Source organism: Bos javanicus, chromosome 5 (assembly GCF_032452875.1).
Source record: "Bos javanicus breed banteng chromosome 5, ARS-OSU_banteng_1.0, whole genome shotgun sequence".
NCBI classification, from domain to species: Eukaryota; Metazoa; Chordata; class Mammalia; order Artiodactyla; family Bovidae; genus Bos; species Bos javanicus.
The window spans coordinates 11,417,330-11,434,120 of record NC_083872.1 but is presented as its reverse complement, the minus strand read 5'-3'; the positions used below and the strand labels follow the sequence as shown (position 1 = coordinate 11,434,120).

The 16,791-nt window shown below is 36.8% G+C and overlaps 1 protein-coding gene across 14 annotated transcripts in view; it reads left to right on the top strand.

Moving 5' to 3' along the window:
• PPFIA2 (PTPRF interacting protein alpha 2) overlaps positions 1–16,791 on the top strand; it is a 501,553-nt gene that overhangs the window by 423,864 nt on the left and 60,898 nt on the right. For all 14 annotated transcript variants that reach the window (XR_009736286.1, XM_061415641.1, XM_061415640.1 and 11 more), the window contains one exon: positions 12,078–12,171. Coding sequence is in view for 13 of the 14 variants with exons in the window: in XM_061415641.1 (XP_061271625.1) it covers positions 12,078–12,171 (94 nt within the window). In the remaining variant the exon portion in view is untranslated. The remainder of the gene's footprint in view (positions 1–12,077; positions 12,172–16,791) is intronic.

Sequence of the window (16,791 nt, the reverse complement as noted above, 5' to 3'; positions counted from 1 at the left end):
CTTGTGATTCCTCTGTTAATAATAAGAACTAGAATATAGGTAATTTTAACATTGTGATAGACACAAGGACTCTCAAGACAGGTGTTACTAGTGTCATCCTTGTTTATTGATGAGTAAGCAATGTATTAATAATTAGCCAAACTGAAATATTCGTCCAAGGCCACGTTTCAAAACCAGCTTGAAACCATTGAGCATACTACATAGATGTATATAAAAACTAGCTGTGTGTATTTTAAAAGTTTTTCTGTTGAAAAAATTAAGAAACCTACAAAAAAAATCCAAAGTAACTCTTTTTAGGTCAAAATAAAGCATTTAAAGGACCTAGATGTAAAGGGTAAGGTTTATTTGTTTTAAAGTATTACAACTTTGTATTAACAAACTCTATAGCCTATAAATGGGGAGACAGAGGAAAGGGCAATAGGAGTTTCATTAGAATTATTGTCAGTGACTAATTAACAAAATATGGATCAATACATCTGAAATGACCCTAGGTAAATATATACATATATAGATAGGTTGATAAACAGATAGATGGATGGATAGATAGGTAGATAAATAAATAGATATAGTCTGAAACAAAAAGAATATGTGAATTGTATTTTCTAAATGATGATATATACTCTTGGCTTTTTTTTTCCTTTGATGTCATTTTACGTATTGAATTTTTATCCTGAAATCCTTTTCGTCATCTTGCTTATTTATGCTTACCTTTAATTTTTCCCTGCTCTTCTCATTCTGCTGAGTTCAGAACTAGAGTCAAATTACAGAGAAAAAGATTTAGGAAAAAATTTAGCTCCTGCTTCTGATGGTAAGTGATGAACAGAATGCGGCACTCCCTTAATACTCATTCTGAGTTCTCAAATAAAGGAATGATTATTCACAAATAATGTCCCATCCCCCAGAATTAGTTTACTGCCCTGGCACTACATGAATTTCTGAGAATAGTGTTCATATTTTCAGATTTACAACTGTAGTATTATTCAAAAATACCTTCCCCAAGTTCCACAGTGTGAAACCCATAAAAAACGTAAGAAGCCATAGGAAACCCATCTCTGTAACACATGGGCAGTCAACTCTGTGACTGTTACTCAACAGAAGAACATGTTCCTTGGGCTTCTCTTTCTCAGGAAAGGACCCTTTTATGCTAAAAGAAGGTGGTTATTTGGGGGATATAAAACACACCAAGACATTATTTTAAAATCTGTTTCACTTGACAACTATTTATTGTCAGAATCAAGATATCAAGGATATAATTTCAAGCCTGCAAAAATATAAAAGCTTCTAGAAACTTAGCCTTTTGACTCATTTTCAGTGACCATGTGTCTCTATGTTAGAACAGATGAGAAGAGAATTAATTACAATTATGTTCTTATCAACTCCATCCAAATCAGAAAATAGCAATAGTTTTTCAAGATCACATTGTAGACCTGAGAAGATTTCTGAGTTCTGAGCAATTTTGTTTTGCTCTGTAGAACAATAGAGTATAAACAAAGCTAGTGACAATAGCAGAGTAAGAGCTACAATGCTGATGAGGAAGACAAAGACAAAAATCTGTACTTCCGGAGCTGTAGAAAAGCTACATGGTGGGTGGAACAAAGTTCCTGCAGAAACCAAAAATAAAGGTCTTTGTTGGATATAGTACTTGAGAAAATAAGGAAACACAGGCACACGTAAGCTTCAGTACATCATGTTTTGATGTGTTTTGTTTTCTTTTCCTGAAGAAATGGTACCTGGTACCACTAGTGCTTTGGCTGAGGAATACAGACTCATGTTCACGTCTGTCCTGAAAAATGGGCTTCCGCGTTGTGAGGGGAAGACCGTGGAAGCGTAACCAAGTCCAGGGCTTGCCACCTGGTGCTGCTGATGCACACATTAGAAGGAATTAGGGAAACATCTCTAAGGATCATGATTTTAATAACTTGATCTAGAAAATTCAGACATGGGAGCACTGTGCCAATATTCTTTCTTTCATCAATGAAAAGAGAAATAGGAGATAGAAGATGATGCCATGGAAAGTAACATGGTAGAGGGCTGATGGTGTCAAAGAATCAAAATTGAGATTTGGGACTGTGTCCCAGGTCTTAGAACTGTTGAAGAGTTTAGCTCATAGAGGCAAAGAAACCTAAGTTAACTTGACAATAGCTACGCTGCTGCTGCTGCTGCTATGTCATGTCAGTCATGTCCGATTCTGTGCAACCCCATAGACGGCAGCCCACCAGGCTCCCCCGTCCCTGGGATTCTCCAGGCAAGAACTCTGGAGTGGGTTGCCATTTCCTTCTCCGATGCATGAAAGTGAAGTCTCTCAGTCATGCCTGACTCTTCACGACCCCATGGACTACCGCCCACCAGGCTCCTCAGTCCATGGGGTTTTCCAGGCAAGAGTCCTGGAGTGGGGCGCCATTGCCTTCTCTGGACAATAGCTATGCTAGATACATTTAAATGAAATGTGGTGCAGAGGAAGGAAACTTTCTAAATAAAACTATGAAAATCTTCACTCAATTCTGTCAAGTTTGACAAACAACAAAGGAGAAATTCATAGTAATTCACAGAATAGAGTATTTGTAAAGGGGATGTTATTCACCTTATAGATTGTTATATACAGTCTGAAAAGCTAAGGTAATAAAGTGAACATCAGATGTGATGGATCAGTCAATGTGACTGCATTGATAACTGCTAACCATGGAGCATCAAATTCAATATACGTAGATCTATTTTTTATTGAAGAAGGAAATGGCAACCCACTCCAGTGTTCTTGCCTGGAGAATCCCAGGGACGGCAGAGCCTGGTGGGCTGCTGTCTATGGGGTCGCACAGAGTCGGACATGACTGAAGCGACTTGGCAGCAGCAGCAGCACATCTATTTTTTACGAATATGTTGCTATCAGAGGCAGTATAAATGTGGAAACTCCAAAACTCAAAGGAAGCAACACATTGAAAAGCATTTGAATAAAGCTAAAAATACTTTACAGATAAAGGATTTAAAACGATAAACCATATTTATGAGCCTTGTCTCCTTGAAGGTCACAGTTGAATTTGGGGAGAGTGTCCTGACAGAGGGAATATTGTTTTAGCAGACTTGGGGGTCTGGTTTTAGTTTCTCTCTCTCTTTTTTCTTCTTTGATTTTCTCTCACTTTCTTTCTACATTACAAACCCCTAAAAAAGATGAAAAAAAAAAAAAAGGTTTAATAATCTCATTGAGAGACATGGAAAAAGCAGGCCAATAAATATCTCTGCTTACTTCCTAGAATATAGAATAGATTCAGGCTGTAATAACATGCATTTTTTTAGATTAGCTTTTATTAGAGGTATAGTTGATTTATAATGTTGTGTTAGTTTCTGCTCTACAGCAAAGAGAATCAGTTAAATGTATACATAGATCCACTCAGTTTTAGATTCTTCTCCCATATAGATCAATACAGAGTATTGAGTAGAGTTTGCTGGGCTATATAGCAGGTCGTAAAAGACTTAACAGCCCAGTGACCATGGTTTCGCCCCCCTGATTTATGCATCCAGATGCAATGCATCTCTGTTGTTTCCATAAATGTTTAAACATGCTCATATCTAACCTTCATTTTAAAAGTCATTACTTGATCCTGCCATCTTCCCTAAATATTGACTTATTTTTCCCTACCCGTATCATCCAAGCTTAAGTGAGTTTTTTCTTCCTCATCTGTCAGTCACATTACAACCTACCATATGCTGACTTCCACACATAAAATTCTAGACACAAGTTCAATCTTAACCAACCTGGAAGACTGGTTAGGACATCAAAGCTAGATATTATCAAAGAAATAAACTCACAATTATATTTATGATGATGTAAACTTAAGCAGTATATCTAAAATAGGTGACCTCTTCCTAAAAACAAATTCTAAAATATTTTTTACATAAGTTGTATCTATGTGAATGACAGATATAGTTGAATGTCATAGATAAGTAAGAACAGTATCCAAAAAGGCACCAACCAAAATAAAGTGATAATTGAAAAAACTGCCCAGGTCAAAAGGGGAATTATAAAATTCTTATTTTTTATTATTTTTGTTTATTATTTTTGAAAGTTTAAAGAAAATGAATAAAACAAAGATTTAATGTATTTGAACAAAATATGCAAATAAGTGCAACTATTCCAAAACACTTTTGCCTCTATCTCCTTACTTGAAAAGCAAAACTTCAACCAGAAAAGAGGCATTAACAAGAGGACATGGAAGCCCAAGAGAATTGATATTTTGATGGGTGGGGACAGGTAGAATGTTGATCATCCAAAGTCATTTATCTACTCCTATTTCGAACAAATAGCATATGATGAGCCACCGTGAAGTACTGAGTACTGACCGTGGACTTTAGGAAAATGGTGAAAGCATGGCACTGACGTCAAAGAACACTGAATTTAGCAACGGGGATGGCATATAAGCATAGACAACCTTTCATTTAAAAAACAAACACTTCATACTGAAATGTACTGTTTCTGGCCCAAAAGAGCTTTACCTGCTACATTGTCTGAACTCAAGACAATCAGGAACAGAGGTTCTAAATCTCAAGATCCACGATTATGCATCAGTAATCAGAATGTTGACTGGCTTGACTTGTAATTTTATCCAAAGGCATCAACCTGTTTCGAAGCAAAGCAAATTAAATTGTGTTCAAAACAGCCATGTCAGATGAAGCCTGTTTGTTTCTCTGACAAAGTTACTCAGTAATAGAACAGGAAAGGCATTTGGGTGAGCTGGGATTCAGGGCAGCCCTGTACACAAGATGACAAAATGGAGCCTGAGTGATGGAAAAATTAGGTGGAATTTGCAACCAGGTGAATAATCCTCCTTTAATAGTGATGATGAGTAGAGTGATGACATCCTGAATCCAGGTTTCTAATGGCTTGATGAGGATTCACTGTTTGTGATCAACACATCCCCCAATCACTTGAACATGAATATTTCAATAGCACAGTGATCTGATTTATGGATTGGTGATATGGAAAGAAATCACAAATGGAAGAAAAATAAGTGTTCTTCCTTTAGGATTACCTTGAAAACCTGAGACATGAAAGGCCCAAAATATCCTATTTTTAAAAGTGTAACTCTTGGGAGCATTTTTTGCAAGACAAATTTGGTTATTCATGTAACTTTAAAGTTAATAAGTCAATGAATTTAGGACACATTAATAGACATACAGTATTGAGATAAAAGAAGACCTTTTCATCCTGTTCTTCTATTGTAAAACATGAGCCAGGGAATAGAATCCATCTCTGATAACTACACTTTCAGAGGCATATCATAACTTTGAAGTAAGTTTGGAGGGAAATATTAAGCTAATAAGGAGAATTGAAATTATGTGAGGAGTAACTAAGTAGAAGGGCATGCTGTTCCCTTTGCTGACCTGTCTGGATGGCTGATTATGAATATTTGAAAAGCTTGTTATATGCAGAATCTTTGGCCTTTTCATTGTTTAGTAAGGCTACAAAACTCTAGCCAAAGTGTTAAAAGACTAACTTCATCTCAATAAGAAAGAGAACACTGCAGAGTCAGTTATATACAAACAAACTGGCTTGTGAAATAACGAGTTATTAGTCACTGGATATCATCAAGCAGAAGCTAGGTAAATAGTTGGAAGAACTGTTGTAGAAAGGAGTCCAAGAATTGGAAAGGCAGTTGGACAGGATGATCTTTAAGACCTATTTCAAACCTAGTAGTCCTGAATCTATGAAGCTCTAACATTTAAGCCTTAGACCCAGCAGCTCTCCTTTCTATAAAATACGTAACATGAGTTTTGTACTATGAAAATGCATTTGATTTTTCAAATTACAGACTTTTAAAGTTAGAAGATATCTAAAGGCCATGTAATGACCCATGCTCTATACTGTACAGAAACAGATGATTTTAACAATCATCCAGGCAAAGCAGCCTCTGGTAGGAGGGTTGGCAGTGGTTCCCAGCTCTCATTGCTCGGCGAATGCTCTGGACAATATACTCTTGGGACTGTTTCCATCAGAAAGAACTTCAGTGAGCTCATAGTCTCATGGAACATGTTTGGAAACTTAATGAAATTAAACTTTTTTTTTTTCAAAAAGTTTATAACTTCTTGAGGGTATTACACATAAATGCATAAAAAGTAAAGAACAATTCAAGGCAATAGTAAAAGCATCACAGAATATATTATAAACTTTCTTATAGAATATATAGACATAAGGTCAGTAAAGTGTTCAAATTATTAATTTTTTCCCTCCCTGGATATGTTTGACTCTACTCGGAACAAAGTGTAGTTTTCCTTTAGAATTGAAAAGGTATAAACCTTGAGTTTCAAATAAGGCTTATCTCTCCAAAAAAAAGTACTGAAGCCACATGAAAAGGTAAACTCCATGGGAGATGTGATGGAAAGGAACCTGGGTCTTTATAGGGTTAGTTAGGAAGTGGATGCCAGGCTGGGGTGTGAAGTGTGAAACCAAATTATCAAGCCAAAGAAGTGATAAGGATTGAGGATCAAGTTGCCCAGCTGTGGAGAGACTGGAAATGCATAGCCTAGGAGGCAGCCCCCTGAAGGAGGCACAGCACGCCAAGGAAATGGTCTGGGTCCCGGGATCAAGTATCTGAGCACAAGCGAGAGTGAGGAGTCGGAGCGATCGCACACCATGCTGTGCTTCAGAGGCAGTTAACCAGTGAGGAAGATGGCAACAGAGGGTCAAGACGTAGTGATGCTAAATGCATTTATTACCTCTGGTGGGTCATCTGTTCCACATGATTTTAACAGATCTACTACCTGGGAAATACCCAGGTAGAAGACCCACCCAGGACTTCAGAGTCCTAATAATAATGACCGTAAACAAAAATGAACAGAGCACAGGTGATTACCCAAGCAGGTGGGAAAATGCTAAAAGCAGAAAATACGTATAAATCATACAGGCAGTATCCCTAATTAAAGATACATAAAATGTGTATATTATTGAGTAAAAAAATTAATAAAAACTACTCTTGCAAGTTTCCCTTAAATGCATATGAGAAGCAATACATTTCAAAGACACGTTTATGCCTGCTAAATTGCAATTGTCTTCATGGTCGTCTGTCAGATTGTATTATAATGGTCTGATTTCCATTATTTATTATAATCAGCATAAGAAAATAATGGGCAGAAGCAACAGCAACATCAGAGCAACATTGTTTAGCAAGCATGTTTCTACACATAAAATTTGGGTTGCTGTGCTAGCCTTTACCTCAAAATTCAGATTGTTCCTAGATGTTATGGGAGTAGTAAATACAATATAAATTCTCAAAGCATCAATTAGAGATGAGTCATGCTCTACATAATGAAAATGTCTTCTTCTGAAGGAAGCAGTGTTTAGGTTCAGTTATGAATGCATTTATTACATGCCATTTAGGAGCCAGGCATGGTACCTAGGTGCCTCCTCCAGAGAACTAATAGACTGAATCATGAAACAAGCCATCATTTATAAATTCAAGTGTGTTTAAAATCAAAATGAGTAGTATGGATTCATTCCAAAGAGAGGTCAAGTAGATGAAAGATGGAAATACTGATCAGCTGCAGATTATAGATTTAATCTCTCTGGGATTAGATTTTCTTTTGAATACAATAGCAAGGAACTCTGCTGGACAAATGGAGATATAGAGCCCTTGCCATGTGGGTCTTGGCCTGAATTTCCTACAGATTCTTACCTCAAGTGCCAACAGGAAATAAATTATACTCAGTAGAGTCTAAGGCCAGGCAACATAGAGATATTTGCCTTCACAATCCCAATGAACAGATATCTCTATCTAGTACCCTTGGAGAAGAAAATGTCAATCCTCTCCAGTGTTCTTGCCTGGAATACCCCATGGACAGAGGAGCCTGGCAGGCTACAGTTCATGGGGTGGCAAAGAGTCAGATACAGTTTACCGACTGAACAGTAACAAAGCCATCCATAGATCTAGGCCTTTGCACATCCTTTGGTAAATTTCTCAGCCTGGATCTTAGGAGATCTTATGCTGTAGCACCTCTCCTGAAATTTCTCCAAGACCTTCCTCTGGTGCCTGGGAGAGCTTGGGACTGGCAATGCTATCCTGGCAGCACACCCTTTTCCCAGACCTGTAACTGTGTGGGTCGAGTCTCTGCTGCTGCCGAGTCACTTCAGTTGTGTCCGACTCTGCGTGACCCTATGAACCACAGCCCACCAGGCTCCTCTGTCCATGGGATTCTCTAGGCAAGGGTACTAGAGTGGGTTGCCATGCCCTCCTCCAGGGGATCTTCCCAACCCAGGGGATGAACCTGAGTCTCCTGCATTCCAGGCAGATTCTTTACCACTGAGCCACCAGGGAAGCCCCAGGTCAAGTCTCTAGAAGCATTCAATTTTTTTGTTACCTTTCAGATGGAACCAGATAGGAAGGCAGTGCCATCTGGGCACGATGCCTAATACAACCAAACCATGTGCACCGGGTCCCTGTTTCTCCCTAATTCTCTGAACTGTATCTGGTATTCTCTGGATTCCTGGGGGAGCCTAGAGACTTTACCTGTAGGGTTGCTCTGGGCCAGAACAACCTGGCCTTGTTGCCTGACCTTGGTTCCAGAAGGATGGCCTAATAATTGAATCACTCCTGCTGACAGAATGGTGTCATATGAGATTGGATCACAATAGATTGTTGTTCCACTAATTTTGGATTACTCAAAATATTTGTATAGAAAGGGGTCTGGAAGAAATATTTGACTAGGCCCCTCACACCCTAAAAGCGATCCTGTCTCAAACACTTCGAAGTCCTTGAAAACCTCACAAAAGAGTCTGCGGAGTGCCTGATGGCCCAGAGAACTTCATAGAGGGTATGGATTTTTGCCTTGGGCTTTTGCATGTGCCACCTCTAGGGGGCCACTGACAAGGTGATAAGCAATATATTACCTGAGTATCCACTGAATCATGGGACTCAAGCCTTCCGTGCCTAAACACCTTATGCTGTGAGATGGGGTATAGTAATGATGCTCTCGCCGTATCACTAGGCGCTTCCCAGATGGCACTGGGCTTCCCTGTGGCTCAGATGGTAAAGAATCTGCCTGCAATGCAGGAGACCTGGGTTCAGTCCCTGGGTTGGGAAGATCCTCTGGAGAAGGGAAAGGCTACCCACTCCAGTATTCTGCCTTGGAGAATTCCATAGACTGTACAGAGGGGTCACAGAGTCGGAACAACTGAGCGACATTCACTCCTGGTGGCGCTAGTGGTAGAGAACCCACCTGCCATGTAGGAGACATAAGAGGTGTGAATTTGATCCCTGGGCCAGGAAGATCCCCCTGGAGGAGGGTATGGCAACCCACTCCGGTATTCTTTCCTGGAAAAACTCGTGGACAGAGGATCCTGGCCGTCTACAGTCCATAGCATTACAGAGAGTCAGACACAACTGAAGCGACTTAGTATGTACACACTCCGTATTACTAAGAGGTCTCCTGGAGAATGAATGTTTCTCACTGGGCAAACTCTTGCAATTTCAAAATGGGTAAACTAAAGGATTTTCTACTTACTGAAGGGTGTTTATAATTCTTGACTCCTATCTAATGTATATCTGTTGCACTTCGCAATCGTTGTGACATATAAAAATTTGCCTCCTTTCCCCCACCAACATATGCAAATATTTACACTCCCTCTGAAAACTGGTATTGTCTCCTGTATAGAACCAATACAATGGAGATATAATGCAAGCCGCAAATATGAGTCGCATAGGTAATTTTCAATTTTCTAGTAGCTATATTAAGAGGGTTAGTAAAAACAGACAGGTGAGATTAAGTTTAATAATGTTTTTATTTAAACCAATATAGAAAAATTATCATTTCAACATGTTCAGTTCAGTCGCTCAGTCATGTCCGACTCTTTGCGACCCCATGAACTGCAACACGCCAGGCCTCCCTGTCCATCACCAACTCCCGGAGTTCACTCCTGGATCAGTGCTATGAAAGAATGTTTTTCTCATCTATAAATGTTTTATTTGGACTTAAAAGTGCACATAATTAGATTTTTTTCCTGCTTAAGGGTACAGCCCATGCCACTTGAAACTAATTTTGCCTACTGTGGCTTATGTGTCATTTTCTATTGGCATTTTCAAACACGATGTAGCAACAATTCTTTATCAGATTTCTTTAAAGAATATTAGATTTTGAAGTGATCAGAGTATTTCCAAGCCCCTCATGCCTTCTACTTTTAGAACTGTATTTGTGAGAAGAAAAGTCTACTATTTTTTTCTGGATCTAGTTTGGACTCACAAAATTCCTCTAGAGCTCTCTTTGTTTCTCTTCCAGAGCACTAACCTTTTTAAAATGTTCTTTTCTCTAATTAAAATGTAAAAAATTTAAATCATAATTTACATGTTCTTTCCTCAGAAGAATAAAAAGCCTGGTTTATCCAACCACATAGTGGTTGAGAATATCTCATTGTTTATGAAATAGGTCTACTCATCAATCTCTGTGTCCCCATCTGGACTGATGAAGAATTTTGTGACTTTTAAGTGAATCGCTATTCATTTCCATTTATATTTCCAGAGAGCAATTTTATTGTTATTGCATATGGTGAATAGTAATTTATAGATGTACAGTAGGGCAGGGATACCAATGAGAAAAATAAAATGAAAATATTCACTCATTCTGCATAGTGGAAATTTCCACATTTAAAAATATTCCCTGAGTACTTTAGTCAACTAGTAGGTGACTTCCCTGATAATACCCATAATGAAAATCATTCACAATATAAAATTCTTTAAGTTTTAATTGCTTATGTGTATAATTGAATAAAGTAAATTTCATTCCTCAAACTCTGAATCCCTGAGTAAGATCTAGATAGCAATCAATATGTTTTCAGTTGAAGATGACTTTCTTGTAATTATTCAGTTCAGTAACAGAATAACTGGGCTATGAGATTAACTTATTTATGACAGTGTTCCCGAACTAATAGTATTGAGTAGTTAAATTATTCTCTAAAATAAATTATGAAAAACAATTACAACAAAATTATCTTTAATAGTACATACCTACTGATATATTGGTGAATGTTTTTGTGTAGTCTTTGTAAGAGGATTAGCTTAAATCTCTCTACCTAATCTTGAGCTTAAATGGAATTTAAATCTCTTTTAATTAAAAGCATATGTATACCATAATGTACTTAAAGATAAATTGACTTAATGTTTTCCACACAGTAAATAGCAGAGAGAAAACAGAGCCCAGGTTTAAGTTTTCATTTTTCAATTACAACTGATAATTTATGAACAATGATATGTTAGAGATGCTAAATAATTGCTCTGTAAAATTGTTCAACGCCCAACACACTTACATTCTCCTCTTACTCCAAGGTTATATAAATATATCATATATATCCCAAAGCCAAATGAAACTGACTCTACATCAAATAGTTTATGAACTGCTTGGTAAAAACAATTCTTACCAGGGTCTTTTGAAAAAAGATTTAGAATTTTTTTCAGGTATTTCATTAAAATTACGAAACAAAGCAAAGCCTTCCAGAACGTAGTAAGCTCTGAAAGTCAGGTTTGTACTGAAGGATATAGGAGTCAGCCAGGTGAGCAGAGGAGGGTTCTAGAGCAAAAAGTTTTAACTCAGCAAATATCTCTCCATTCTCTCAATTTGGAAGAGAAGACATACACTTGAGTTTCTGTGCATTGGGCTATCATTTATTCCATCATACATGAAAAATTTCAAATATTTCAAACAGTGGAAAAAACCTCACACACAGCACAAATTTTTTTCATTTTTCGTAAGAAAAGTAGAAAAACAAACCTCAAAGCTTGCAGACTATATAGTTAAGTGTTTTTCAGTGTGTAGGTCACATGTGTTAGTTGCTACTAGGTGTGATTGAATGGCCTACCTTTTTTTTATAGGTTCTTTTTTCCCCCATTCTCTCGGTGTGTGTTTATGTGTATACCCACCCCCATTCTCTCCGTGTGTATACCCATGCCATTGAATGCATATTGAGTTGGAAATACAAAGACCAGCCAAAAAAGAAAAAAAAAGAAAAAGTGATACTAAACAGTTGCTCAAATAAACTTTAAAAAATGTAATTCCAGAATTGACACAATGTATCCAACCTAACATGAACGGTTACTTCTTCACAGGAGGCTTTATGGAGACCGAGGCTGCAGCTCAGGAGTCCCTGGGGTTAGGTAAATTGGGAACTCAAGCTGAGAAGGACAGAAGACTGAAGAAAAAGTAGGTTTGGAGATTTTTTTTTTTCCCTTCTCTTTCTAACTTTACTTACTTTGTATCATTGTTTGTGGGGAATTAAAAACAGAGTAATTGGAAAGAAAACAATAGCCCGAGGCCAGTGTTATCCGGGTATTCCCTGAAACTATTTGGTGCTTCAATGTTAACGGTTATAATCATCCAACTATTAAAAGATTTTAGTCCCTAGTATAAAGAAACAGTTTTTTTTTTTTTAAAGAGATCAAAGCTTTTATTTCAAAACTCAAAAATATTTAAAATATTTAAATGTAGCCTTACAAATAATATAATATTCCATTTGAAGTTGAATTCAGTACTGAACTGGCATGATAAAATGGAGATTATACCATCCAACTTTGTATTTCCTCTCTTGACAATTAAAGAACCTCCTCTTAAAATGGAGTATTTAAAAGGAGACCATTTCTCTGATTGAATGTTAACTTATTTTAGAATCACAGCAGATTGTTTTGCATCTGTCAGGAAACTGATAGTATATTTTTTCATTCACATATAAGATGGAACATTTAAATGAACTTGCAAAATTGGCAATTTTGGAGTCTCAGCAGCTGTTAGACACAAGTGGGTCTATATGTAACATATTTTTTAAATGCATAGTAACATTTTCAATGATGAAATAGCACCTTTAGACCATGTTCTTTAAAATCCAAAGAATTTCTCTTTATTCCAGGATCTATTGGTTGGTTATTCCTTTTCTTCCCTCTCAAATATTTATTATGTTAGGCTTGTAGTTTTCCTATTTATCTTCATTCCTATGAAAGTATGTTCATCGCTCTAGTCATCATTATTATTGACATGCAAGTGGCTATACTATGCTAATTAATTTACTTCATATTTTCCCTTCTCACTTGCTTTGCAGATGTTTGCTAATAATGAAAAAAATATGTATTGAAAAGTTGTAGAAGAATCCACTGGTATAACTGTTGCATTAACTTTCTACTTACTAAAATTAATTATATATCCAAATTTAGTGGAAATGCTATACAGAAAAAAGAAGTGACCTTGGGAGCGTTCTCTCTTGAATACAATTAAATGCTCGATCACATTCCATACTAATAAATATTACCTTTTTATTTACTGGTCACTCAAAGTATATATATAAATATTAAATTTACTTGAAGTCTAAAGGATTTTCAGTGTATTTATTTGAGATTGCTTTAAGTCTAAAGTAGTAATAATAATCAAACCCTAGCCTGGCTAATCCACTTAGTTTATTTCCCTTAAAAGTTAATTCTCATTTTCCCCATAATGAAATATTTAAAAATAATGGCAATCTGTCCAGTTTTCATCTTACATATAAGGCAGTATGGAGGCAATGCCTCACATAATTCGTTTGTTGTTTAAGACCAAGTTAAATGTCAATTTCAACAGCTACTGAAGTTAAAAATTCCAATTATACCATGACTTAACAAAATCATAAATTTAGAATTAAAGTTTAGGAATTGTTAACTTTATACACTGTTCGATTGATTTGATATTAATCTTAAGGAATTATTCCTTAAATCCTAAGTATTCTCACAGTAAGAAAATGATTTTAAGTTCTGGACTTGGTTTAAAGATCTTCCTGTGCTTAACTTGATTACTTCATTTTGAAATACATTTGGGCAAAATATAATTTTAAAATGTAGTACATAGAGTCCTTGTCTTGAATATCAAGAAGAATATTAAGAACAAGCCATAATACAGCAAAGGCTAACATTCCTTAGCACAACTATTTCCTATAGAATAATATTATCTGAGTTAAAATGGATACAACAAGGCAAATTGTTGCTAATTAGTGAAAAGACCGAAGCATCTCTCTTATTATTGACCATCTCATAGCAAAAGACCAATAAGCATAGATATTCAACCTATATTTGTAAGACATATAAGGAAGTGCTAATGCTCATCCGTGCCTTCTATGGCACCATGTCTGGGTTTCTGGGTTACTAAAAAGTCACGTGTACTCATGTAATGGGTTTTACCAGATAAGCAAGGTAAATCATTGTTAAATGATATAGTTTCAAACTTTACTGCTATCAAATTTCTTATTACATGATTAAACATTGGTCATGTTCTCAAATTTTCTGAAGCATTTAAATTTTTATTTAAACAATTCTCATGTTCTATGTTTAAAAGACACTATATCCTCTTTAAATGTGCTTCAATGAATCATACTCTTTTCTGTGTTCAAGTTTCATATATCTACTTTCAAGATGAAAAATAAATTCAAGTACATTTTTTTTAAAAAATACACAAAAAAATGGAGAAAACAATTTCAAATCTTTAAACACTATAGTTTGTGCATACGTGGTTACAATGACTATGGCTTCCCACCAGTTCTTCTACATTCTATCCAATGACTAAGCCAAGTGATGTGTCCAGGACCCAGTACTTATACTTATGATCACTGTACCAAAGTTCATATCAGAGATTCATTTCATTAGTCTCCCTGTGGAAATAGCATAGCTGGAAAATCTTATTTTTAACTTTACTAAGATATCAGGTATCTCTGATTGACAATCTGTGAGTTTAAATTTAATTGATTGAAATCTTTAAATAAGTTACTTATGACACATTTTGAAAAACCATATGGGAGAGAAATCAGAGAGCAACATTCAAGATATTCCAAATGCTTGCAAAGTTCAGAAATTTACAACGTTGGCAGTCCCAGACAAAGGTCTAATTTGAGGTACACTTACCATCCAGCAACTAAAGACAGATAGATGAAAACATCTTACTAGGTCTGTGTTCCTACTTTGTTCTGCTTTTGCTTTGCTTCCCGGTGCAGACATTTGTTTTTCTTCTATTTCTAGCTACTGTCCTATGATGAGAAACAGGAAATTAAGAATACCAGATCTGTTAAAGCATCCACTGTTTTAAAAATTCTTAAGCTGAGTACTATCTTCCTGAGTTGTGTATTATCACACAGGTGCTATTCTTCCCTGAGAACAGCATCTAACCTGAAGGTCTAAAGTCAACCTATTGTTGTTCTGCCTGGTTCATTTTTATTACATCTTATCTTTGTTATACTTTCCTTAAAAGCTGCAGTTCCATAAATTTCTTCAGCAGGCTTATATGGAATACAGTTAATACCTATGATAATTATGTCAAACTGAAACTCATCTTGAAATTCTTTGAGCTGTAGTTGTTTAGTAGCTAAGATGTGTCTGACTCTTTGCAACCCCATGGACTGCAGCACGCCAGGCTTCCCTGTCCTTCACTATCTCCCAGAGTTTGCTCAAACTCATGTCTGTTGAATCCATGATGCCATCCAACCATCTCATCCTTTGTCGCCCCCTTTTCCTCCTGCCCTCAATCTTCCCTAGCATCAGGGTCTTTTCCAATGAGTCAGCTCTTTGCATCAGGTGGCCAAAGTATTGAAACTTAGCTTCGGCATCAGTCGTTCCAGTTAATACTCAGGGTAAGTGAAAAGTGAGTGAAGTCACTCAGTTGTGTCCGACTCTTTGCGACCCCATGGACTGTAGCCCAGCAGGCTCCTCCATCTGTGGGATTCTCCAGGCAAGAATACTGGAGTGGGTTGCCATTTCCTTCTCCAGGGGATCTTCGCCACCCAGGGATCAAACTCAGATATCCCGCATTGCAGGCAGATGCTTTAACCTCTGAGCCGCCAGGGTACTTCACATTAATTTGTCTAGTCTTCCTCTTTAAAATTGGGCCAGTGTTTCTGTAGCCTTGTGGTATAGTTCTCCAAATCCTAAAGGATTGCATCATTTATTATTTTCAATATGTCTCCATATTAAAATTGTGATTCTCCAGAGTTCTCTTAACGTGTCACTACTATGTGAGGTCTTTTCCACCGTCCTTTGTTTGATTTCATCGGATGGCAAGCATCTTTTCTAATTAATATCAATTGGCTATCTTTGCTATTCCTAAGACTAGACCTGAGAACTTCACCTCTTCCCTTTTATACCTTCCATCCTGATCTTCAAGAACCTATTTCCCTATCTTAACTCTCCAGCAAATGTTTTAGACTAAACCCTAAACCTTCTTTCTCAGGATGGCCAGTTAGTCAACCACACAACTCTATAAAAGAACTGCACCTTATTAAAAAGCTACTGCAAGATCCAAAATGTACATGGCCTAGCTCACCCAAAACCTCAGTTTGTAAATATCCTTTGACTCCCTAACTCCCTGAACTTCTCTTAGAATCTGGATGTTGGTATTAATATTTTAGTACCCAGTGAATAGAAACTCTGTTCTTTGCCAAAGTTTAGAATTTATTTGCTGCCAAACAGAGGAGTCAGACAATAAGAGATAAAAATGTCAGCTTTGTTACTGATGCAGCTGTTACAACACAGCTTAGGTATATGGAAATAAAAGGAGGTTCCTAAAACTGAACCGCCAAGTTAAAGTCACTTGGCATAGAAAGAAACGCTAGTCACACGTTTCCAGGATGTACAAGTGTAAGGTATGTGTAGTGCAGTGAAGTTGCTCAGTCGTGTCCAACTCTTTGTGACCCCTTGGACCTCCGTCCATGGGATTTTCTTCTTAAAAAATAGCATTTGCATCATTATGATTCCATAAATATGTTACTCTAGAATCAATAATATGAACTCACAAAAAAAGAAAAGAAATTTTGTCCTTAGC